The sequence below is a fragment of the Peromyscus eremicus genome, chromosome X, assembly GCF_949786415.1.
Source record: "Peromyscus eremicus chromosome X, PerEre_H2_v1, whole genome shotgun sequence".
In the NCBI taxonomy this organism is placed as follows: Eukaryota; Metazoa; Chordata; class Mammalia; order Rodentia; family Cricetidae; genus Peromyscus; species Peromyscus eremicus.
In genome coordinates this window covers 10,354,792-10,381,715 of record NC_081439.1, presented here as the reverse complement: position 1 = coordinate 10,381,715, position 26,924 = coordinate 10,354,792, and the positions used below count along the sequence as shown (strand labels likewise).

The window sequence follows — 26,924 nt, the reverse complement described above, 5'->3', positions numbered from 1 at the left end:
CTACCAAGTCTTTTTATTTTTATTTCATCCATCCACTGGTTATCCTTTCTCATGTTTCCTTTCTGTTATTTTTCTTTCATTCTTTATTTTATAATTTTTCTTCCCTAAGTCTAAGAACTTTCTCGAATTCAAAATCCTACCTAGACCATATATACATCAAATGTCTATAACTCCTAGATATCTTCTTTTTCTGAGCCCTGGAAACAGAATAATGGAGTTGGTAGAAAGAACACAGCCAAAGACCTGAGGTGAAGATACAAGTCTACCATTCACTGCCTCCACTATACTGTTAGCCTTGTTTTTCTCGTACTCATCCATTCTTACACAAAAATCACAAGGACAGAGATCAGGGAAGTTCTTTTATGTTCTGTTAAAATCGTCTTGAAGTGTCAAGCATTATATAAATATTATAGTAAGAGTTTTATTTATTAAAACTCAGAACTAGAGTCTAGGGCCTCGATTATCTATGTGAGGGAATATAGTATATCTGGGATGAAAAAAATGCCTGGTAATGTGAGTTTGCATCTCAGGTGTGCTACATATCAGCTGTGTAAAATCAAGTGTCCTCACCTGCAAAATGAGTACACTCACAGGAATGTTGTAGAATAAAAACTGGTAGTCAATATAAATTACTTAAAAACAATGACTGGTGTAATAAAAGTAAACCTTCTAAAATTATTGAAGAGGTGCTGGATGACAGTGAGGTATAAGGTGAGAGCAATTTACTAGAATTGAACCACTAGGTGAGAGTTGGGTACATCCAGAATGGAAATACAGAATCCCAGAATGAATACCTATACCTACCACAGTCCCTCACACCAAAATTGGAGCAGAACTGAGCAATGTGTCATCAGAAAGGCAGCCTGCTGGGGCTTGAAGACACAATGTACTCTTTAGGGTCATGAAATGTGTCAGTTTGTTGTGGAGTGAAAGTGTCAGTACTCAAATATCCAAATGTTAAAAAAGCAGGCACAACTGTTCTTTCTGTTCTGGAAACCCCTTTACCTAGCATGGATGTTGGGTATTTCAGAGTGAAGGGATCTTAGGAAGACTGTTAACCTCAATGTCTACATCACTCAAGGTGTTTTCTTAATAGCATATACTAGTTACCTCAGATGAGATTGTTTGCTTCACTTTCCACACTGAAAGAAAAAATGATGCTTAGAATATTCCAGACAGTGCTTTTTAATTGCTTAAAATTAAAAAACCCATTTAATTCTCATAAGAACGCCATAGCACAGGGATCATCATGCCATTTACATAAGGATCATCTGAAGATCATCAGGGTTATGTACTATTAATGGGTAACTTGACCAGGCTTCAAATCTAGGCAGCCCAGGAGATCTTATATTCTCAGCTCTGGAGTACTGTTATTTCAGGGCCTTTGTGCTCCAGAACCTGGAATACTGGACTGCCACACATGCTATAGTTCCAGTTTTTCTTTATTTGTAGGGTTCTTTTTTTTGTTTTTGTTTGTTTGAGGTAGGGTCTTACTGTGTTGCTTTGTATGGCCTGGAACTCACTATATAGACCAGTCTGGCCTTGAACTCACAGGGATCTACCTGAGCACTGGGATTACAGGTGTGAGCCACCATGTCCAGCTTTGACATTCTGTGTCTAGTATTCTTTTCATAATAGATAAAAAGTATTTAATTTTTTTTTGAGACAGGGTCTTGCTGTGTCGCTCAGACTAGCCTTGAACTTGGAATTCTCATGCCTCAGCATCCTGAGTACTAGGGTTACAGATATATACCATCATGAACTTAAATATTAAATATTAGCATTAAATATTACAATATTGACAGAAAGAGTCTGAGTTTTTCTTCTATGACTATGTTTTAGAATTAAATATTTCCAGTACTGATGCTTTCAGTTTCCTACATGGGTATAGAAAGATGCTTTTTTCCCTGTGCTTAATGTTACTAGCCATGAAGGTATTTTCAGGAGTCTGTGTTAGTTTCCATTTTTTCCCCTTACTAACACTGTAAAGTTCAAGGTGTAAACATGGTAGTTTTACATGTGGAATCTCAGCACTTAGGAGCAATGGGATCACAAGTTCAAGACCAGCTTGAGCTACATAGTTAGTGAGACACTTTCAAATCAGAAACCAACAAGTTCATATTTTTTTACAATGCCATTTTGTTCCTGCTTCTTAATTGACTTCAGTATTTTAAACAATTTTAAATCTCTTCTTAAAGTCACATGACTCTACATGTTTATAGGCACATTGTATCCTTTTAATTACTTCTTGTTCATTTAAATGTTCTCTCAAACCTGAGTTTTTAATTTTTTCTCTGTAATCTTTATTAAATACAAAATAAATAGGCTTTTACTTCATTTTCCTCTTCATTGACTAAAAGTATTAAAGCCACACTTACCTTCACTGACTGAAGCCTTCATGACCTCATTCATTTTGAACTCAGCATAGGCCTATTTGTAACTCTCGTTAAAGTTTAATTTAGCATTTTCCAGTCCTTGTAACAGTTGACTTATCCAAGCTAATTGAATTTAGTCATTCAAACAGAATGTCAGGAAACACTGTGTTCCTACATCAAGAACACAGCCAATTCATTTAAGAGTTGGTGGTTCATGTAAATAGACTTCACTAGCATTTTTATTTTAGTGGTGTGCAGTCAGAAAATGTTTCCAAGATAGTATCAGGACTTGGAAGGAACTAGAAAAATTAGCACAAAAGCAACTCTAAAATCAACATCATTCTAAAGCAGTTAAAATTCTAAAAACCACACAATATGATTCTTGAAAGTATTTAATGTTGTCCATGTTTTCAAAGAGTAAGAGTGAGAGACTTTAACAGAAGTTATAGCTCAGTTGTAGTAACACGTGGAGTGAATGTTTGGGAGAAATCAAGCTTGGAGGAAGCTACCATATCATGATATTTTAGGATTCAAAAATAGACTTTAAATATAAACATACATTTATATGGATCATAAAATGGAAGTTCAATAACAGCCCACTTGGAAAACAGATGGTCATAACCAACACATTTTTCTAACTCAAATAGCTTGTTAAAATTTCTAATTCAAATAGTCTAGTTAAATCCCATAATATATATTTCCATGAGCTGTACATATAGACACTGATAGTTTTTGTCTCCTAGTATGAAGTTTTGGTAAAATTACTGTATGATTTACAATGGAAGTTAATTTTATTAAATAGTTTCAAACAAAGCAATAAAAGTCTAGTCCAAACAGGCTGTCTTTTTTTTTTCTTCTAATTTTCAGCAAACAAGGGTGTATATAAAGATGTTTATAGGAGTTGAAGATGTTGCTTGGTAGTAGGGCCTTCAATTAGCATGCTCAAGGCCCTGAATTTGATTCATAGCAACACTCACAAAAATCGTAAGTATAAACAGGCAAATATTACAGTCCATATTCTGAATAGAGCTAAATGTATACTGAAAACTCATTTTTTTATTTTTATTTTTTATTTTTATTTTTATTTTTTGGTTTTTCGAGACAGGGTTTCTCTGTGTAGCTTTGCGCCTTTTCCTGGAACTCACTTGGTAGCCCAGGCTGGCCTCGAACTCACAGAGATCTGCCTGGCTCTGCCTCCCAAGTGCTGGGATTAAAGGCGTGGGCCACCACCGCCCAGCGAAAAATTAATTTGTAATGAAGACCCACTTTACTGAATTCCTTGTAATTGGGAAATTACTGTTTATCTTAACTACATAAAAATGGATGTTCTGTTTTCTCTTTCATTTTTACATTTTATTTCTCATCTTTCTCTCTTTGTCTGTCTCTCTTCTCTCCTCTCCTTCCTTTCTTTCCCTCCATCCTTCTGTAGCCGGAAATTTCTCTGGTCCCACCTGGCCTCGCGGTCCTGCAGCCACTTGTAAAATAATTACTCAGAGGCTTATATTAATTCCAAACTGTATGGTCTATGGCCTCAGGATTCTCACTAGCTAGTTCTTACAACTCAACTCAGGCCATTTCCTTCAATCTATATGTTGCCACGTGGCCATGGCATTACTGGTCTGCTGGCATCTTGTTGCTCCTTGGGGAGCAGTTGGTCTCTCTCCTGCTTTTGCCCTAATAAATAAAGGCCAAAACAGCTTTATTTATTACCCAATGGGAGGCACACATATTCACAGCATACAGAAAGACATCTCACAGCATCCTTCCCTCCATCTCTCTCTCTTTCTCTGTGTGTTTGTGTGTGAGTGCACGCACATGTCCAAATCAGTTCAACACAAAAATTCACATGGCTACTGATTATCTTTCAAGTAAATTCTTGTCTATCCTGTCTATCATTGTTCTTGTGAGTAAAAGTCCTATGCCTGGCTCTGAACTTAAACACCATAGGATGTAACTATTTATTAGTTCTCAGTCCCACAGAATATGTTCCGAAGAAACTGAGATGAAATATAGTAGAAACCTTTCATTTTATTAGAAGAAAATACTAACCTAGGTCTGCAAACATGAAAGGTAGGCCCAATATTGCTACTAATAATAGAAACTGCTCACATTTCTGCGATTTTTCCATTTCTCCATCACTAGTCAAATAGTTTCTGTGGTACCAAGGCATATAGAAGTTCAGTCATGCACTTGAGATCCTATATCTCACACATTTGAGACCTAGCTTTGACCCAGAGTTTTGGGGTCCCATTGGTCAACTTAAGTAACTTGTGATGGATTCTTCCTGGCATCTATTTTTCTGCTTCCCTAATTTCAATCTTCCTCTTTTGTACTTAGCTGGAATCTGCAAAGCTGTTGTGAATCTGGCTGTAGCATCTCACTGGTTTGCTTCCTGTCAGTGACCTTTTGTGAAGGGCTCTTGCATTATCTAGGACCCCCATTATTCAAAATTTCTTAGGTCTATTGGCCCCTTCAGTACTCCCATTCCCTCAACCCCTCAACTTTTCTTCCTCCTTCGTCTTAGCTCCCTAATCCCTCTGTGCTCACAGAAACCAAGGAGCACCAGGCCTTTCACAATTTCATTAATCTCTAGCCTGAAGTCTATAGCTTTACTTTCTTTCCTTAGTCAGAGAAAATTGTTCCAATTTTATATCCTCTGTCCTCTCTATACTAAGAAAAATTTCAAATAGTCAGACCTCCAAAAGTTGATATTGGTAGAAAAATGCAGAACTTGAAATATATTTAAAACAAATATATTGATATTTGTTTTAAATATATTTCACCTTATAGTGATATAAATATCACCTTATAGTGATATTTCCTAAATTATCTGTGGTAGAATAAATTAGCTTTTTTGTTTTAACTTTTCAAACACCCTCAAATGAAAATGTAAATAGTAACAGGATATAAAAAATTCTAAATATCATATATATACACACATATATATATGTATATATACATATAACACATATAAACACATACACATGCAAACACACACTCATAGTGATGGACACTTCAAACTATCACTAAATAGCACACAAAGCAGGTGATCTCACTCTTCCAAGTATAAAAGGAGTGAATGAATATACATTTCTAAGGTCCATGTTTCATTTTTCAACTGCGTCTCTATGTATAGGAATTCATCTCTGCCTATTTCTTTGGTACAGATGTGTATTTTCCACAGCAATAATTTTGAGCACTGGTACAAGATTAACTAGGGAAAATGGAATATATGTAACTATCACATATCATGTTCACATAGATTTGTGTGTGTATACATATATCTACTATGATACACACATACACACACATATATAATTGTATAATACAGTAGGGTGATTGATTGAGTACACAGTGACTAGGTAAATGTCTTTATGGCACTGCCACTCTATACTTTTTTTTAATGCCTTGTCATTATGATCCTTCCAAATTGAGGAAATTGTGGATATTTTGGCTAAAGGCCAAGAATAAGGATACCATATCTGTCAAGCAAAGAAAAACAATAATATCACAAAGCTTAAAGTTCACTGCAGCAGATAACTTTATAACTTGGTCAGTGTACACAAGAAGGCAAAGAAGCTGGCCTCAGGTTTGACAGTGATGGAGCTGAGATGAACTAAACATGTTGTTTCAGAATGTGCCAAAATCATAGAAAGTCAATAACAAAGGAGTAGCATCATTAGAGGCAGTTAATCATAATTTGAATTCTAGCTTCACCGCTTATAAACTGTGTGGCCATGGGCAAGTTACTGAATGCTTTTCTATTTTGTTTCCCTTATTTTTAATTTAGAAATAATAAAACTAACTCAAAGAGGTCATATGAAGATTGAATCAGTTAGTGCATATAAAGCAACACCTTAGAACAGGAACTGACTCTTTTATATAAGTGCCATACAAGGATTATCTTTGCCATGAGCTACAAGGAAAAAGACTTAATGCAATATAATCATTGAGTGGTAAAAATACATTACAGTATAAAATATAATACATCATAGAACATAGGACATATGACTTTCAAAACCTTGGATATTTTGAATAATTTCTATTTGGCTTTACATTTGATGTCTGTGGAATCTCATCATTTCATAGAAAAAAATTATAACAGGGATCCTTGGAGGAATTTTACATTAGACATTTGTTTTGGTTTACCCAGGTAAATGTTATTATTCACTAACTTCCTATTATATAGGTGGAAAATGAGGAGTAAGCATGTTAATTTCTTCAACACAGAGATGTAATCTGATATCAGATCCTCAGGAAATAGGAAATTTTTTTTATAAGCAATGTTTGGCTCTCAAACTGAAAAATAAGATTTGATGTGAAAGAGTGCACATAACATAAAATTCACTCGGAAGCGTGGTTCAGTGGGTTTTTCAGTGGCATATGTACAGATTAGTGATCCATCATTTTAATTGACTTTTACAATATTTTGTTCTGTGATAGATATGATAACAGAGTCCCTAAGGTCTTAATATTTGGGCCACTGATACTGTAGAAGTCTTGAGTAAATGTCTAGTAGTTTATGAACCTTTTCTAGGACTCCCAGTTTCAATTATTGCTTTAGGGGCAGATATATAACCCAGAAACTATTAAGGAACTTTCTACCACTGTGCTCCATGGTACTCTTTGTCTTTAAATACATACATCTCAGTAAGGGCCCTTCTTAAAAGAAGTGTACTTCATAACTTTTGTCAACAAAATATAGTAGAGATTGTAATCTTAATTGTGGTATAAGCACTAGTTGTTCTTTACTAGAAAGTGTTTGCCAGCCCTTTGTGTAGATGGTTGTATAAAACCATCTTTTAGGAATAGACATATTGTTCAGCCAGGTGGTGGTGGCGCACGCCTTTAATCCCAGCACTCAGGAGGCAGAGGCAGGCTGATCTCTGTGAGTTCGAGGCCAACCTAAGCTACAGAGTGAGTTCCAGGAAAGGCACAAAGCTACACAGAGAAACACTGTCTTGAAAAACCAAAAAAAAAAAAAAAAAGAAAAAAGAAAAAAAAAGAAAAAAGAAATATTGTTCACCATTGTTCACCTTACTCTGCACAACTTCATAAACATGTGGTGAACAGGCCTGTTGTGGAATATTAGTGTTTAATGATACAAAGATGTGTTGCATCCTTTTATGTTGCATTTGTTTAACTCTGTAAAGCTATGTTACTTTGCCTATCTAAAACACCTGATTGGCCTAATAAAGAGCTGAATGGCCAATAGCTAGGCAGGAGAAATGATAGGCAGGCAGAGAGAATAAATAGAAGAATGAGAAGAATTAGGAGTGAGAAAAAGAGGAGAGAGGATGCTACCCAACCACACAACCAGCCATAGAGTAAGAACTAAAGAAAGAAATAAAATAAAGGTTAAAAAGTCCAGGTGCAAAACATAGAAGAGACACGGGTTAATTTAAGTTAGAAAAGCTGGCTAGAAACAAGCCAAGCTAAGACTAGGCATTCATAAGAAAGAGTAAGTCTCCGTGTGTGATTTATTTGGGAACTGGGTGGTGGGCCCCCAAAGAGCAAAGAGAAAACAAAGCCAACTACACAGGCCAGTGCCAAGAACTGCTGTTGGTTTTTTTTTTTTAACTCTTTACTCTTTGGGGGGACCCACCACCCAGCTCCCAAATAAATCACACACTCAGTCTTATTCTTAACTATAAATGTCTGGCCTTATTTTGGTTGTTTCTTGCCAACTTTTCTTAACTTCAAAATATCCCATCTACCTTTTGCCTCTGGGCTTTTTCCTTTTCTTACTTCTGGTATCTTACTTTCACTCTTACTCTGTGGCTGGCTGTGTAGCTGGATGGCTGGCCCCTAGCATCCTCCTCCTCCTCTCCTTCCTTCCTCCCAGATTTCTCCTTCTATATATTCTCTCTGCCTGCCAGCCCCACCTATCCTTTCTCCTGCCTCACTATTGGCCATTCCGCTCTTTATTAGACCATCAGGTGTTTTAGACAGGCACAGTAACTAACACAGCTTCACAAAGTTAAACAAATGCAACATAAACAAACGTAACACACCTTAAAATAACATTTTACAACATTTCCCCCTTTTGTCTAAATAAAAAAGAAATATTTTAACTTAAACATAATAAAACTGTACATGTCAAAAGCAGTTGTCAAATAAGAATTACATTTACAATAGTCTGTCCATTTGTAGTTAGAATATTCAGAGAAAACACTGCATTATCTATCCTATCTTAGTGAATCTAAAGTTTTACACCTAATTTACTTTCTATCGTAACTAAAGAAAACTGCAAGTATAAATATCTCGTCTTCAACACCATCAAAATTCCCAGGAGGATATAATATTATTTGAGTAAACAGAAAGTGCATTGCAAACAACTTTCAAAACTCTAGAAATGACAGAGGCATCTGACTGCCTGGACAGTCACCCAAAGTTCCTCTGCAACGTTGGGGCATCCATCTTCAGCCTACAGGCCTAGAGTATCTGGCAGACTTTTCAGTGAATCAGGAAATGTGAAATACTGTCCCACATATATTGGCAAAATTCATCAGTCATTTTCCTCTGTGTGCTGCAGAATGTCTGACAGACTCTTCTGTGAAACAGGAATCTCAAAGGACTGTCCTGCCTTGTTTTGGTGAAGTTCAACAGTCTTTTTTCCTGTGTGTCCTGCATGTCCAGTCTGCTCAGCACATTGTCAGCAGTCAAAGGCAAGAGCAGTTTCTTTGCCCAGTGGCTAACCTTGCCACAGTGAAATCAAACTCCATAAGGAGTTTTTTCATCCTTTTAGGAAACAAATTGGTGCTGCCAGGAGCAGATGCATCTTATTGTCTTGAAAAACCTTAGGTTAACAAACCATTTTAAATGCCATATTCTGTAGGTCTTTGATGAGTTTGAAGACCATCTATCTAAAATATATCTCTATATGATCTGGAAAGTATACCGAACAAATCTACAAATTTGATAGTTATAAATGCCTAACTACTAACCTATGTTTCTTGATTATCCTATATAACTTATAATAATAGCTTTCAAAAACTAGAACTTTACCTTACATTTTAAACGAACTGCATAGGGACAATACGTTAAACAAGAGTAGAAACATATACAGTGTGTTGTAACAAAAATAACCTTAAATTTGTGTCAATATACAAAAATCCTTTAAACAAGAGTAGAAACATGTATACAGTACAACAAAAATATTCTCCTCAATGATAACAAACATCCATAACCCACCAAAGACCACCCATACTCCCCAATTCTTGGAAATGTGGGTGTCATTTTTTTTCTCGATTGCATAGCTCTCACCTGGCTCTGCCTGCTTCTGGGTTAGTGAAAGCAAAGTCTAAATCTTGCATTCTGCTCGGAGGTGCTTGACTGAGAACTGCATTCAACCTTCCTAGCCATTGAAGCCTTTACCTGCATTGCCACAAACAGTTTTTACTTAGCTTGCCATTTTTATTTAGCACTGTCCTCCCAGCTGAACAGCAGTGCCTCTTAAAGGGGCTGTGTCCTTTTTCTTTTCTTTCCCTCCATTTTTTTTCAGCTTTATCAGAACCTACATGGAAATTTGGCCCATGTTGGTACACCAAAATGTTGTTGCTTTTTTTTTTCTTTTACTCTTTTGGGGTACTTGCCACCCAGCTCCCAAATCACACACGGAGGCTTATTCTTAATTATAAATGCCTGGCCTTACCTTGGCTTATTTCTAGCCAATTTTTCTTAACTTTAAATTATCCCATCTACCTTTTGCCTCTGGGCTTTTTCCTTTTCTTACTTCTGTAATCTTAGTTTCACTCTTACTCTGTGGCTGGCGGGACCCTGATGTCCTCTTCCTTTTCTGGCTCCTTCTTCCTAGTCTCCCAGATTTCTCCTTCTGTTAATTCTCTCTGTCTGCCAGCTCTGCCAATCCTTTCTCCTGCCTCACTATTGGCCATTCTGTTCTTTATTAAACCATCAGGTGTTTTACACAGGCACAGTAACACAGCTTCACAGAGTTAAGCAAATGCAACATAAACAAAAGTAACACACCTTACAATAGTTTTCTACAACAAAGAACTAAGTGGAGAAGCAAGCTGTCTGTATTTGGAGACAATCCTCTTTTAGAAGAGCAATCTGGGTAGATGAAGGTCAACTTTGGGTTGAATTTAAAAATAGAGCTTCCAAGGCTTAGACTGTAGTTCTGTGGTTGACTGTCTAATTAGAACTTGATTATTGATATGCTCAGCTTTTTAAATATTATGGTCTTGTGTAGGCCTAAGAGATTAGGATGCCTTGGTAGTGACTGGTGGTACAGCTTCCAGGCAGGCATATGAATGGCCCCAAGTTTAATCCCTAACACTACACAATAAAGGATTTTCCTGGAGTTACAATCTACTTTCATGCTAGCACTGTGCATGGATTTCCATAAAGAACCTATGCTGGTTATTTTTATGTAAACTTGATATAAGCGAGGGTCATCTGGGAAGAGGGAACCTCAAGAAAGTGCCTCTATCATACTGGCCTGTAGGCAAGTCTATGGGGGCATTTTCTTGATTAATGATTGATGTGGGAGAGGCCTAGTCCACTGTAGGTGATGCCACCTCTGTTTATGTGGTTCTGGGAGGCATAAGAAAGCTGGATGAACAAGAGCCTGGAGAACAAGCTGTTCTCCTTCATGGCCTCTGCTTCAGTTCCTGCCTCCAGGTTCCTGTCTGAGCTCCTGCCTTGACTTCTGACAATGATGGACTATGTATGACTTGACAGATCTTTGGAACTCTTCCAGTGACCGGGTCCTGCCTTTTCTGTTCTTTGCTTCCTTGTAGCTATTATTTCTTCAGTCTCAGTCTCTTTCTTCTTTTGCCATCTCTCTACTTCCTCTGCCCCTCTTCCTGCCATGGCTGCTCTTAAATTGTTCAGCTGTATTTCTTTGTTTCTTCATCTGTCAAGCTCTCATTTTAATCATAAATTGTATGATCATTCATGTTCTACTTTTGGTTATTCTATTATACGTGTATGAAAATCTATTGTAATTCATTTTGTAAAATTTTATTCTTTACTTATTTTATTTTATATGTATGATATTTTTGCCTGCATGTTTGTCTGTCTGTGCATCACAGGCATGCAGTGCCAGGAGAAGCCAGAAGTGGGCATCAGATCCATTGGCACTAGAATTCCAAACAGTTGTGAGCCATCATGCAAATCCTGGAATTGAACCCATCCTCTGGAAGAGAACCCATTGTCCTAAACTATGCAAACTTTCTCCAGCCTCTAAAATTAATTTCTTAATTCTTTTTTATTATTATTAAGAGATTTTCTATTCATTTTACATACCAACCACAGATCCCCCTGTCCTCCCTCCTCCCACCCCCTAGCCCTCCCCCCAATCCACCCCCCATTCCCACCTCCTCCAAGGCAAGGTATCCCCTGGGGAATCAGCCCAGCCTGGTAGATTCAGATGAGGCAGGTCCAAGCCCCTCCTCCATGCACCAAGGCTGAGCAAAGTGTCTCACCATAGGCACTAGGCTCCAAAATGCCGACTCATGCACTAGGGATAGGTCCCAATCCCACTGGCTGGGGACCTGATAAACAGTTCAAGCTAATCAACTGTCTCACCTATCCAGAGGGCCTGGTCCAGTTCCATGGGGGCTCCTCAGCTATTGGTTCACAGTTCATGCGTTTCCACTAGTTTTTTTTTTAAATTTTATTAATTTTTAGCAGCCAGCTTTCTTAGCTTGGCCTTCCGGTGGATCTGCTGTCTCTGCCACTGCTGTCCTCTGTGCCATCCCCACCATTCTTATGCTTCTTTCTTTGTGTTACTGTCTGTGTAACTGAAAAGAGGTAAGAAAAGCCCATTCAAAAGAAGCCCGTTACTGAGCCTAATGCTCAAATACCAAGGGAGGCAACACAGGAGAAACCCTCCCAGCTGACTCCCTGAGTCTGAGCAGCAGGCTTAGATAGTCTGACAAGGGATGTTTGAACCAATCATAGTCATTTATTTCACACCCTTGCCTTGTTTTCACTGTTCCCAGCAGTCCCACCAGACCACCAAGGGAAGTGCTTCCTCCCTGAACAACGTGGAATGGCTCTGAGGGCATCCAGAATTGATCAAAATTTGGGCTAGCAAAAACTCTGGTGCAAACAAATTCTGACAGCCCGGCTGGAGCTGTGCTTAAGGGGCTCAGACAGGCAGCTATGAGTTGTACAGTTTTCTTAAGTATTCTACATGTCTGCTACTGGCATCAAGGTAGCCTGCTTGAGTAGTTGACAGATAAATATTAAATAAAATTATTTTATTTTGGTCAAGAAGGCCAGAGAAGCAAGGGAGATTGTAAAAACTGCTAACTGGGGAGTTAAATTGCCCTATTGACCCAAATCATTACTTATTTCCAGGAAAATGAGCATGACACTGTCTGCTTACAGCTTGAACTAAAGACCTTATTAAGTACGAATTCTGATTTGTTTCAACACATTTTAATGCTTTAAAAAGATCTATTTTAAATCATGTGTAGATGTGTTTATTTTAACGCTTTAAAAAAGATTTATTTTTATTTTTTAATCATGTGTGGATATCTGTGTTTGCATGTGGGTATGTGCACATGAGTCCTTAGAGGCCAGTGGTGTCTGATCTCCTGAAGCTGGAGTTACAAGTTGTTGAGAGTCACCTGAAGTGGGTGCTGGGAACTGAACTCAGGTCCACTGGAAGAACAGCAAGTACTTTGAACTGCTGACCCATCCCTCCAGCCCCTATTTTTAACACTTCATAACACCTACCTGCCAAGTGTTCCAGGGACACATGAAGATCTTACTTCCATTCATTTTCCAACATTCACTCATTTCCAACCCTATGAAAAGAATCTCACTGCACTAATGCTGGAATATGCATGGCTTTCTGCAACTCTCCAGGATTCCAGTAGTCTGCCATACTATCCATAATCCTCTCCCTCACAGCCTTGCTCAGGCATCCATCTTGAACTATTATTTCTTTTCATCTTAGTTCATAATAATTTCAGATCTCCTAACCAAATGCAAAACCTTTCCTCTTTTTCTTTTTTAAATCCAAGGGGTTGACTATTCTAAATACCCGCTTTTCCTTCCAAATAATCTCCATTATGACAAGGTCTACAGCTATGTGAATTTAGCATGTTCCAGGTGACTAAAAGCACAACATTCAACTTGCATTTAATTAGATCGCAAACAAAAATAATTTCAGGATATACTAACCTACATTATAAGAAACTTGGGCTGTTAGGCTAAATAAGATATTATATAACACTGGATTTGACTGAGTTAATTGGTATGGTGACTTTTCTAGCTATAGTGTGGTACTCTTTGCACCTGGAGGTATTTGTAACAGATTGCTCGATTGGTTAGCTGAGAGTTAAATGTAACAATGGTCTGTGCCATTACCTATGAGTGGTAAACTTGACTCCCAGCTCAATACACTCAACTACCTCACCCACTCAGTTATACCTCTAATCCTTTTCATTATCTTCCTTATTCTTCTATCCATTTTTTGAGACATGATCTAACATAGTTCTGTCTTGACTTGAACTCACTATGTAGCTGATTCTCTTGTCTCCACTTTCTTAATGTTGTGATTACAAATTTTAACCACTGTGCCCAGCTCAAATTCTCCATACTAGAAGTGTAAAATATTTGAAAGCAAGTATGACCAAATGGTAGGAGACATAGGAGGGCATCTATGAAACTTATGCAAGCTGTTTTTGAGAGTCCCACTGTGGTACAGGCTGGTCTTGTACTACTCACTGTCTAGCACAAGTTGGCCTTGAATGCCTGATCTTGTACCTCCGTCAACCAAGTGCTGAAGTTATAGGTGTGTACTGTCATGCCTGCTGCTCCATCCGTTCATTAAAGATTGCTGCTCCTTATGGTTCTACCCTTGACACTGCCTTTCTCTCTGAGTAATTTCACTGATTTGCTTAGATTAAGCCACCACCCATTATCCAGGCCCTAGTGCTTCCCAATAAAATATCACTAATCTTTGTTTCTCTGATGAACTCAAAGATGATGATTTGAAGTTCTGTATCTCAAATTCCCAACAGATCTTTGTTGATGTTTGCTTCAGAAGCACAATGACCTTTTCTTTCTCATCTTTTCTTGTCATAGAGTCCCCAGTTCTGTTAACATTATTTCTAACATCAGCATCCCTATGCTTTCCGCACATTATGTTAAATCAAAAACCCTGGAATTAATGTACATAAGAATATCACAAACCTACTTATGAACAAAACTCTTAGATATTCTTCCATACATTAAACATTTAAGAATCTTGGCATCTCTTGTGGGAAAACTCAGAGTCATTCTATTCCCTTTTGCATACCACCCACATGTAGCTAGTCACAGGATCTTGTTACAACAATTAATTCCCCTCTGTCTCAATAATGATCCTCATTTCCTGGTATTCTCAAGGGCCTCCTCATGCTTTGCCTGACTGGCCCTTAAACCAATCACCAAGGAGTGCTGGTCTTTCAAAATAAATGTCTAAAATAAAAACCTGTATTATTTATTACTTGGCTTAAAAGCATTCAACAGCTTGATAGCAGAGGGACACTCTTTATCTTTACAAGGTCATGGATCTGTTTCTTCAAATAAAATCCTATCAGGAATTCAACTTACACAACATTGAAACGTTGAAACAGAGTTTCTCTGTTTGAAATAGAGTTCAGCTCCGTAGGCTTGGCCACACAGCATCCCTTTGCTGTATTTATAAGAAAATATTCCTAAACAGAGTTTCACAGAACACTGAAGTCCAGGGCGATCTATCTGAATAGCAAATCTTCACTGCTTTGATATTTCCCTTCTTTCTTCCCTATTGACACATAGGGAAGCAAGTAACAGTATATCCTGAACTGGGGGTGTTTTCTTGTGAATTTCTCATGCCTTGTCTTTACAACCTAGAATTACAATTTGCTTCTTCTTAACTGTTATTTTGTCTTACCAATTATGGCTTTTTCTGTTTATCTCTATCTCTATTAGGAAAAGACAAGGCTTTTCAGTCTAGGACCCATGATTTCTTCATGTATACATTCCTTCATGACAGTTTCTGATATTTTGCACATGTCTATTGTATGAACATTTTTATGCTTTGCAACAAGCTCTTTTTTAGATTTTTTAAAAATACTCAAATGGATAGAACATCATGTTTTAAAAACACCATTGACCTTAAATCTCAACAAAATATTTTTCTGCTTTGTGGCTGAACATGATAACTACTAGATATGTGCACATGTATTATGAGAAATGAAGATGAGCTAAAATGGTTAGAATATTAATTTTTATAGAAGTCAGTTTTTAAATTTATTTGTTTAGTTCATATCCTAGTCACAGTTCTTCCTCTCCCCCTCTTTTCTTACTCCCCAATCCACTCTTCCTTCATTTCTATTCAGAAAGCAGCAGGCCTTTCATTGATATCAACAAAACATGGCATATCAAGTTGCTGTAAGACTAAGCACCTCCCCGTGTGTTAAGGCTGGTCATGGTGAGCTGCATATAGCTGCAGGAATATGTTATAAGAACTCAGCTGGTTATGGCAAAGCCACTACCTGTAGGGGTCAACAAATTCCTTCAGAGGAAGCCAAATTCCAAGGAGCTTTTGGTGTTATTTGGCTTGTTATATATCAGCTGTCTTCTGTTATGAAAATCGTGTGTGCCTTCATAGTTTTCCCAATTGATTTTTCCCTAAGAATTGCTAACACTGTGGACTGATCACTATTTGTACATATACGTTCGAGGTATTTGGAGAACAACCTTGGGAAAGACTTCCTTCCCTCAGACCCATCTCCTTTTAGCACTGGAATCAGATATCTCCCTTAGCCACATACCACCATAGTGAGCCAGTATGAATAGGGTCCCAAAAGCTAGTAAAAGAGTCAGAGACAGCCTCTGCTCCCACTGTTAGGAGTCCCACAGGAAGACCAAGCTATACACCTGTCACGTATATGCAGAGGGCCTAGATCAGTCCCATCCAGACTCCCTGGTTTTCAGTTCATTTTCTCTGAGCCCCTGTGAGCCCAGGTTAATTGACTCTATAGGTTTTATTTGGTGTCCTTGGCCCCTTTGGCTCCTACAATCTTTTATCCTCTTCTTCTGCAGGATTCTCCAAGCTCTGCCTAGTGTTTTGTTGTGGGTCTGCATCTGTTTCCATCAGTTGCTGGATGAAGCCTCTCTGATGACAATTGTGCTAGGCATCAATCTAAGAGTATAGCAGAACATTGTTAGGCATCATTACATTGACACTTTTTCCTCCAATTATGTTTGTTTAGTTCTATCTTAGGTCTCTGGGAAATCCAGCCTGTAGGTCCTGGTGCTCAAGGAAGTATTAGGGGTGGGCTTACTCTCCTGGCATGTGTTTTAGGCTAGACCAGTCATTGGTTGGCCACTCCCTCAATCTCTAGGACTCCCTTACCCCAGCACATCCCATAGAAAGCACATCATTAAACAAATGTTACACCACATAAACAACTGTAACACATCTTAAAATAATATTCTACAATAAGTTATCCTTTACTTTACAACTAATATCCACATATAAGTGAGTACATGCCATGTTTGTCTTTCCATATAATCTCTCCATATTCTTCATGAAGGCACCACTTTCATTGTGTCCCATAAGTTTGGGTATGTTGTGCGTTTATTTTCATTGAATTCTAGGAAGTCTTTAATTTCTTTATTTCTTCCTTGGCCCAGTGGTACCTCAGTAGAGAGTTGCTCAGTTTCCATGAGTTTGTAGGCTTCAGATATTTTAAAAATGTCTTGGTACTATTAAATTTTTATTATTAATAATGGACTGTGATATTGGTAAATAGTTGCTAAAAGTCTTCATAGAAAATCTAGGAAGCCAGAGATGCCCCAGGTATTTTGTAAATCAAATGAAATGGAGATATGTTTTCAGTGGATCTATTTTAATGGTACATTGTTTAGCTTTGGTAAGGTCTAAATGTTTTTGAGCATGTGCTAAGCAATTCTATCAATAATTCATTTCAATAGAAACAACAAATCCATGAAATAAATTTTAATATTTTCATTTTAAATATGAATAAACAAAGACACAAAAACTTAGAGCTTGTTAATTCTCAGAGTAGAATTTTAACCAAACCTGAGGGAGCACGCAAAGCCATCCTTTCTTCTAAATATGTTACTGCATACTCTGTAGACTGTAAGGCATTTGATAATGGTTTATGAACCTCTGAAATGCCCTCTCCTTGCCATTAGAACATGTATTGTCAAGGTAGAGAGTCTGTCATTCACTCATCATCTAAGCTTCAACTGTTTGTAGAAAGCTCATGAATCTCTATTATAAATAATGGGGCATATACAAATGTATAAAGCATTTAGTTTTCCCTGTCAGGGCCTGTGTTGAGAAAGAACATTAGCTCTTGATCTATTACCTTTTTGTGAGTTATATATGAATTATAGAACTAATTTCTCAACACCCATAATATTGTTGGCTGATAGATGGATTTCGAAGAATTTCTATTTCTTATAACTGAACTGCCTTTTTACTGATTTGTGCATCTTTGTGTGAAAACTTTTATACTGCTACCTCTTAATAATTGAGTGTTTTATAACTTGCTAACTTTTCTTTGTACAATGACACACCTCATTTGGCCAACACAAAATGAACTCAATGTTTGTTTGTTTGTGTTTTTTGTTTGCTTTTGTTTTTTAAGAAAGAGAAAGAATATGAAAAAATATAGGTAGGGGAAGGATCCAGAAAGTGTTGGGTGAGGGGAAACAATATGATCAAAATATAGTGTACTTTTTATTTTAAAAGAATCTTACCAAGTTGCCAAGGTAGGTCTTAAATTTGTGATCCTCCTGTCTCAGCCTCCCTGGTGCCTGGGATTACATGTGTGTATGTTACCAGATCTAGTTCCTTTGGACAAATGCATTTGTGTGCTTAGGGTCTCAGACAAGTGCCCATGTGCAGGCTGGATTTGGACTCAGAGACGCTGAGTTAGTTGCTGAGGGATCGTTATTGATTCGATTTCAGAACTTGTGTCAGTTGACAATGTGAAAGTGGGGAAAGGTAACATTATTATTAATAGTCCAAGAACTATAAGCTAATGACCACTAACCTATCAGTATACACACACACACACACACACACACACACACACACACACACACACACACACGGAAAGGAGGAGAGAAATTGTTTTTAAATAGATAGTAATGAGATATACTCAGACACACCTATTTTTTTACTCAGTCATTTATTAGCCCTTGTTGTTTTCTACTGTGTGTTGTCCAAAACAGATACTTTTTTAAAAAAAAAAAACACATGTTTGAAGCTGTGGTAATTATTGATGTAACTTTTTTGATGACCACCGGAATTAATGACATGTCCAAAGTGACCAATGTCCCAAGCAGAAGAGTTTAGCCCAGTTCATCAAGCCTATTAACCACACAGGGAAGAATACACATTTGAAGTGTGTAAGCCCACAGCTCTATTTACATAAGGAAGAATAAAGTAAAAATGAATTTATGTCTCCTAATTTGACTAGTGTTCAGAGTGTGTTTAACAAAAAGGATGAGAATAGTTAACTCATTTCCTCACTTTTTTTGTTTGTTTTTGTTTTTGTTTTGCTTTGTTAAAGGGCATTGGTGGTAAAGGATTCTCAAAGTAGAGCTACAGTCTAGCTGAAGAGGGGTTTCATAAATTGGCACATAGTTAGGTAAACTAATTACAGCCAGGTTAGTCCTCAGTGCAAATGCTCAGAAATGCAATTTAGCTACCACACAATGAACAAGTGGATGAGATACGGGTTCAAACTAAACTAAACACAGAGGGCTCTGGTGACAGGACTAGAATATTCACTCCTGAAGGGAGACCTCTCTGGGAAGACAACTTAATCTAAGAAGGATCTAGAAGAAAATGAAATTTGAGCAAGGGAGTTGCTATATGATTTTAGTAATTAATGATATGGAATTTTCCTAGACAGTAGTCCCATCACTGAGCATGAAACATGTGTTTCAAGGTAGCAAGTTATTCCTACTTGGAGGCCAGATGATTCTTTCCTGATGGGAGGGGCATCTATCTCCTTTAGTCTCCCATCTAAGTCTCCCATCTAGTTGCCCAGGCTCACCATCTTCTTTCTTCCACTCTGTGTTCTCAGAATCTTCAGTAAGATTCTATCTTATTAAATTATAATCACAGTCCAGTCCTGCCTTCCAGAGGAAATAGCCGGATTTTCTCGATGAACTTTTGACTACTTATGATCTCTTTGGTCACCATTTTATACACCAACTCAGGTACTAATATATTAGCCTATTAGTCCACATATGAGCAAAAGGGTCATATTGCTAATTACGTTCTGTCGATTCAATTTGGTTTCTGTTAAATTCTTTAAATTCCCCTCTATCTGTCACTTCATGGTTTACTTCCTTTCCTTTATCAATTGTTACATGTATTTATTTATTGAGTGAATGAGTGGGTGGGTGTACACAGCATGTACTTGTAGAGGTCAGAGGTCAACTCACTGGAGTGGGTTCACTTCTTCCACCATGTAGATTGTAGGGACCAAACTCAGCTCATCAAGTCTGGTACCAAGCACCTTTACTATTTCATCTTGTCAGCCTTCTCTTCCTTTATTTACTCCCAGGACAAACTCATGGATTTTGAGAGTACAGACTTCTATCTGCAGGTCAAAACATGCATAACTGTTAATTTGATTCAAGCATTCCCAACCCCTTGAATATTTTAAAAAATACATTCTGTAAAATATGCATGTAGGACATATGAAATCTGATTTTATTTTTAGTATAAAGTATGTAGCAAGTGAACCTGGACTATAGGGATTATATATTCAGTCACTGAATTTCCAATTATTTTTTCCATTTCAGCTTAAAAACAGATGAGACACACAAGGATGGAAAAGCAAATTGTGTACATTATCTGGGGAGGCAGCAATTGACACTGGTAGAAAATGCCAAGCATTGTATTTTCGGTAGGGTCTCCCTTGACCTTGACCTTGCTGCTTCCTCTTCATTTCTAATCCCCACAAACTAAAGTAATGGTCTTTGTAGACTGACAAAAGGCCTTGAGTAAATCCAGTCTGGAGGGACCTGGGACATTTCCTCAAACGGGGCTACGTCTTGGTCTGTAGGAATCATTTCAATTTGGAATCATTACAGCAATGTTGTAGTTGGTATACTCTGAATACAACAAATACGTTAGTTAGTGGCTTTGAAAAGTTACAGAGCTCTGAAAAAGATCTTCTTCTTTTTCACTGACTAACATTTGTTAGGTCAGGTTGATATCATGGGTAGTTGGCTGTGCTATAGCAGCCTTTGAGTAGGTATTTAGTTATGTCTAGATGCCTGACAAGAACCAAGGAAACTATGTAGCTTGTAATTCATAGGTGTTAAGGGACCCTGAGGGATGGTATTTTCAGATGGTAGCAATCCCCAAATCTGACAAACAACTGTAAGAATTATCGTTCTTTTAAAAGATTTTTTTTTTATTTTTATCCTGGTGTGACCAGACACTGGATGACCTGGGAATTGAACTGGTTCCTCTGGAACATCAGTCAGTGCTCTTAACCACTGAACCATCTCTCTCCTCTCAGGATTATCATCATTCTTAAGGGGCTATAAAAAGAGAGTCCAGGTGCAAAACTAAAGTTAAGGACATGGTCTAGGTCTTGGTGACCTTCTTATGTTGTCAAGAGAAGTAGTTGAAATGCGTCTCTTTTTTTAGCATGGTTGTTCCCTGTACCTGGAGGGGATGTGTCCAGTGTTTCCAGTGATTACCTAGAACTGTGACTAGTACAAAATACACACACACACACACACACACACACACACACACACACACACACACGCACACACACAGTCCATGTATTTTTATTAATTTGAAAGTTGTGCTTGAGCTAGGTACACCAATGTTTCAAAAATTAAATAATTGAACAAGTGCTATGTGTGATATGACCTAATTAATTTTTCTCATCTTTGTTTTTTCCACCTTTTCAGTGTTTTCTACATTCTTGGCCCAGAGGAATTGGTTCCTGTTCTGAAGCTTTTGGAGAGATCAAGGTTCAGCAACATTCGTGAGTCTTAGCTGCTGACTGTGTATCATAGCAAAGGCTTTAGAGACTTGTTTTTTCAGTGCAAACAATGACTTTCGTGGACTGTAATCTCAGTAGCACATGTTTTCTCTGTAACCTGAAAGAATACCCAGCACTCGTCAGCAAATCTGTGGAGACCTTATAAAAGCCCTTGTAACTGAACAGCTGTGACTCCAGGTTGGCCAGGGGGCTATCTTAACAATAGTAAATATCCATTTGCCTTCTGGAAGATTCAACTGCTGCCACACAGAACTGCTGCTGAAATACCATGTCTAAGAACTCAGAGTTCATCAATCTGTCATTTTTATTAGATCATGAGAAGGAAATGATCCTGGGAGTCCTAAAGAGAGATGAATATTTGAAAAAAGTGGAAGACAAGAGAATAAGGTAATGCATGGTTTTTGCTTGGCCCGTTTTCACTGCTTTCTATTTGTTTGTGGTAATTTTAATTGGAAATGTGACAGTCGCACTGGAGACAGCTACTGATCAGGGACTTTATGACTTTTGAGAAGTAGCCCAAATATTTGAAAATGGTATCTCAGAAGTCCAGAAAACAGAAAAACAGACTAGAGGCAGAGCTGGCCTATAGAGTTCTCAACTTCCACCTGTGAGAGCCTGTGTTAAGCCTTATGCCTAGAAAGCATCTATAAACTCTCAAAGCAATGCCTCCATCTGGGGACCAAGTTTTCAAACATGGAAACCCATAGACTGACATCATACATTTAAACCTGACAGATCTAGATCTAGTGTGTCCCCCAAAGGTTCATGTGTTGAGGTCGTTGTCCCAATGGAAGGGAGTGGAATCTAGCTAGAAGTTTTAAGTCACTAAAAGCATGACCATTAAAGGGGTTATTGGACACTAGTTTCTTGCTCTGACCACCATGAGGTGGTTAGGCATCCCTTACTACATGCTCTTGTCATCATATTTTTCAAGAGTCTCCAAAAACAGAGCCAAACAGCTGTGGTGATAATTTGTTGTACTCCAGTAATTCTTGCCTGAAGGTCAGAGGACAGAGTCAGCCACTAGATTAGACATAGAGGTCAGGCAGTGATGGCACACACCTTTAATCCTATCACTCAGGAGACAGAGATCCTGTAAGTTCAAGGCCACATTGGAAACAGAGCCAGGCAGTGGTGCCATACACTTTTAATCCCAGTATTTGGGAAGCACACACATCATTAATCCCAGCACTAGGAAGGTTGAGATAGGAAGCGAAATGGCTGGGCAGAGAAAGGAATATAAGGCGTGGGGAGACAGAAACTAGTCCCTTTTGGCTCAGGACTCAGAGGCATGCAGTCTGAGGATTAGTGGAGACAGGATAGGCTGAGGAGTGGGCGAGGTGAGAAGTGGCTGTGGCTTGTTCCTTTGTCTCTCTGATCTTTCAGCATTTAGCTTAATATCTGGCTCTGAGTTTTTATTATAAGATCAACAAGCATCCAGTGAATGAAATCTCTTTCTTTTTCAGTTTTTTCATCTCAGGTAATAATAGAAGAACTGCCTACTACTGCCCCAAATTTCTGTCATTTAGATTCTTCATCAACAAAAACAATAATGATAACATTGTTCCTCATAGCGCTGCTGTAAAGATTAAGGAAGCTGATATACGTGCTTGTGAATTCGCCTCCTCCCCCAGCAACCTTCAACTTACTATATATTCTGGAAAATGAGAGGCTTCATGAACGCTCTCTCCTGTAGCAACTCTTAGCTGTTTATAAATTTTCAGGCCGGGTAGTGGTAGTGCACACCTTTAATCCCAGCACTCAGGAAGCAGAGGCAGGCAGATCTCTGTGAGGTCGAGGCCAGCCTGGGCTACAGAGTAAGTTCCAGGAAAGGCACCAAAGCTACACAGAGAAACCCTGTCTTGAAAAAATTTCAGGGATGAGCAGGGCTTTGTGAACCTTTCCCCACCTGCACACAGAAAATGAATGGTTCCAATCTAGTGTAGGACTCCTATTTATCATCAAAGCTGTCTACAGTTGTGAGTGCAACAGTGGCCATGCCTGGGAATGGTCCATAGCAGATACTTTTATAATTATAGCTATTTTGATGACCCTGTTGAAAACACACTCATGGTATTACCACTGCCATCAGTAAAATGGAACAGAACAGAAAATATTACATTACTTCAGCCTGGCATTTACTGATCATTCTGTCAGCTGTATGCCATTATCTCAAGTTACTACACCTTTTATCAAACATTAAAAACTGACAAAAAGTTCTTTAAGTTGATCTTCTCTGTGTGGTGACTGAAAAACTAAAGCACAAATTTACTGTTTTGTTCTGCATGCCTAGTTCCACTGAAATGGCCACTAAGAAAGCCTGAACTTAGTACCATCAATAACCCATGAACTCAGGCTAAGACGCTGCCTTCCACCTTTGTTTGGAGATTCATTCTTTCATTTCAGTCCTGGGGGAAGAGAAGGAAGGGGAAAGATTAGAGAAAAGCAAGTAAGATAAACATTTGGTTCAAATGAATTGAATGTAATTTCAATAATAATACATTCAACCTGGAAGTCAGGGAGGCCAATAAGTGCAAAGAATAATATTCATTTAATACCCTATAAGTGTTTAATCTGCAATTATGTTTTTTTTTTCTACCACTAAGAATGAAATTAGTTTGACCTTCTCAAAAGCCGAAAGACTCACTGCCTCCATAGAAATCCCAGAGAAATATTGACTTGGACTTCCAGCTTGGTAAACATTTTGTTTTAATCCTAATAGAATTTTCACAAAGCTTCTTAATGCATTAGCAGAAATCTCAGCACGAGGGACTTCAGAGAGTGGCTCGGGAGTTGAGTGTGTACTGCTTGTACAGAGGACCTGAGTTCCAGTTCCTGCACCATGCTGAGTGGCTTTCAACTGCCAGTGACACTACTAGTTCCAGGCACATCTGACACCTCTGACCTTCTTGGGCACCGACACTCACATGCATATAGCCACACATAGACACATACATAAACGTAATTAAAAATAAGAAATCCCAGTGTGAAAATACTAGTTCCTTAATGGGACTCAAGCTGTTAATGAGTCCCACAGAATAATAAAAAAGTTCTTCTACCAAGAACTTACTAATTTTAGTGAATAGATATATGAAGTTCAACTAAAATTTGATTTTACAGAATTTTCCTTCAAGTGATTTTTACTGTTTTACAGTCAAGGCATATTGTAGAACAGGCATATAAAGACATGCTATTTGGAGACATGTCAAGCATTGGACTGCTAAATGCACTTATACATGCTTGAACTATTTTTTGTTTGAAATAATGTCACTATAGTCATAAATAAGTTTGCCGCTTTTCTATATGTTTTTGTTTTTTTTCATTTTTCTTTATTAAGAAATTTTCTACTCACTCCACATACCACCCACAGATCTCCCCTCCTCCCTCCTCCCACCCCCAGCCCTCCCTCCCAAGCCACCCCACATCCCCACATCCCCCAAATTGAGGTCTCCCATGGGGACTCAGCAGAGCCTAGCACGCTGAGCCTAGGCAGGTCCAAGCCCCTTCCCACTGCACCAAGGCTGTGCAAGGCATCACACCTCAGGCACCGGATTCCCAGAAGCCTGCTCATAGACCAGGGACAGATCCCAATCCCCCTGCCTGGATGCCCCCCAAACAGTTCGAGCCAAACAACCATCTTCCGTGTCCAGAGGGCTTAGTCCAGTCCCATGGGGGCTCTACAGCCACCAGTCCACAGTTCATGGGCTTCCACTAGTGTGGCTGGTCATCTCTGCACGTCCTTCCGTCATGATCTCGACGTCCCTCACCTGCGGAATCTCTCCTCTCTCTCATCAATTGGATTCCCGGAGCTCAGCATGGTGCCTGGCCGTGAATCTCTGTATCTGCCTCCATCAGTCACTGGACAAAGGCTCTATGATGACAGCTAGGTTATTTGCTAGGCCGGTCACCACTGCAGACCAAGTTGGGGTCAACCTTGTGGATTCCTGAGAGCCTCCCCAGCACCCTGCCTCTTCCTATTCCCATGATGTCCTGATATATCATGGTATCTTCCTCCCTGCCCTCCCACTCTGTCCCTGTTCCAGCTTGATCCTCCCATTTCCCTATGTTTTCATCCCCCACTCCTTGCCCTCTGCTACTGCCCCACACCCAGTCCACTCATGTAGATCTCATCCACTTCTCCTTTGCAGGGTCACCCATGTGTCCCTCCTAGGGTCTTTCCCTGTTAGCTAGCCTCTCTAGAGTTGTGGGTTGCAGTCTGGCCATCCCTTCCCTCACATTTAGTATCCACTTATGAATGAGTACATACTATGTTTGTCCTTCTGAGTCTGGGTTACCTCACTCAAGATGATATTTTCTAGTTCCATCCATTTGCCTGCAAATTTCATGATATCATTGTTTTTTACTGCTGAGTAGTACTCCATTGTGTATATGTGCCACATTTTCTTTATCCATTCTTTAGTTGAGGGGCATCTAGGTTATATCCAGGTTCTTGCTATTACGAATAATGCTGATATGAACATAGTTGAGGATGTGTCCTTGTGGTAAGATTGAGCATTCCTTGGGTATATGCCCAAAAGTAGTATAGCTGGGTCTTGAGGAAGACTTAGTCCCAATTTTCTGAGAAACCACCATACTGATTTCCAGAGTGGCTGTACAAGTTTGCATTCTCACCAACAGTGGAGGAGTGTTCCCCTTGCTTCACATCTTCTCCAACATAAGCTGTCTTCAGTGTTTTTGATCTTAGCCATTCTGACAGGTGTAAGATGGTATCTCAGAGTTGTTTTGATTTGCATTTCCCTGATGTTAAGGATGTTGAGCAATTCCTTAAATGCCTTTCAACTTCTATGTGTTTTTTAATATATATGTGTATATATTTGTGTATATCTCTCTGTAGAGATGTGTAGTATACTATTTTATTTTCAATTTATATTATTATTTTAAAGTTATATTCTAGATATAGAAATAGACAGGAAAACCAACTGTATTCCTTATACATATATGTACTCAAGTCTGTCTTCATCTTTGTCTCTTCCATGCATGTTCATTTTAGTGTTCTCTCTTTTAATGTATTGTCTTTAGGGAGAATTGATGTTGAGGACAAACCTCTAGGTAGCAGAAGGTAAGCTATACTGATAGCCAGAACACTGAAATTCTCTTTTTACTGTAAACTGTATAGACAGTATGATGAAGTCCATGTAATCTAGAACAGGACAGAGTGTTGGAGCTAAGGGTAGGAACTGAAAAATATTTGCCTCCTCCTACCTCCAATGGTGGTCAGTTCATAAGAAAATATATAATATTGTGTATATTCCTAGAAAGGTAGGCATTTTATTTCTAATAAGTAATATAAGTAAAATTTTATTGTTAAATATCACATTAAAGATTTAAAATCTCAAGTAAATAGTCTTTTGATATCAATAGGATCATCTCATGGGTTGATTTTGTTTATTGTTTGAAGATGAACATCTCATCTTCCTGTTATAGAATCTAAAATTAATTATCAATTATGGTTTTTCAGAAGCAGATAATATTTTTTTCAAAAAGCACATTTAAGTCACTT

At 38.4% G+C, this 26,924-nt stretch overlaps 1 protein-coding gene across 4 annotated transcripts in view; it reads left to right on the top strand.

The window, feature by feature from the left end:
- Positions 1 to 26,924, top strand: part of Sytl5 (synaptotagmin like 5) — a 342,067-nt gene that overhangs the window by 87,558 nt on the left and 227,585 nt on the right. For 3 of the 4 annotated variants that reach the window (XM_059250096.1, XM_059250098.1, XM_059250095.1), the window contains exon 3: positions 21,309 to 21,790. In XM_059250096.1, the coding sequence (XP_059106079.1) occupies positions 21,672 to 21,790 (119 nt within the window). In that variant the 5' untranslated portion in view covers positions 21,309 to 21,671. The remainder of the gene's footprint in view (positions 1 to 21,308; positions 21,791 to 26,924) is intronic. The other variant, XM_059250097.1, reaches the window with a different exon arrangement.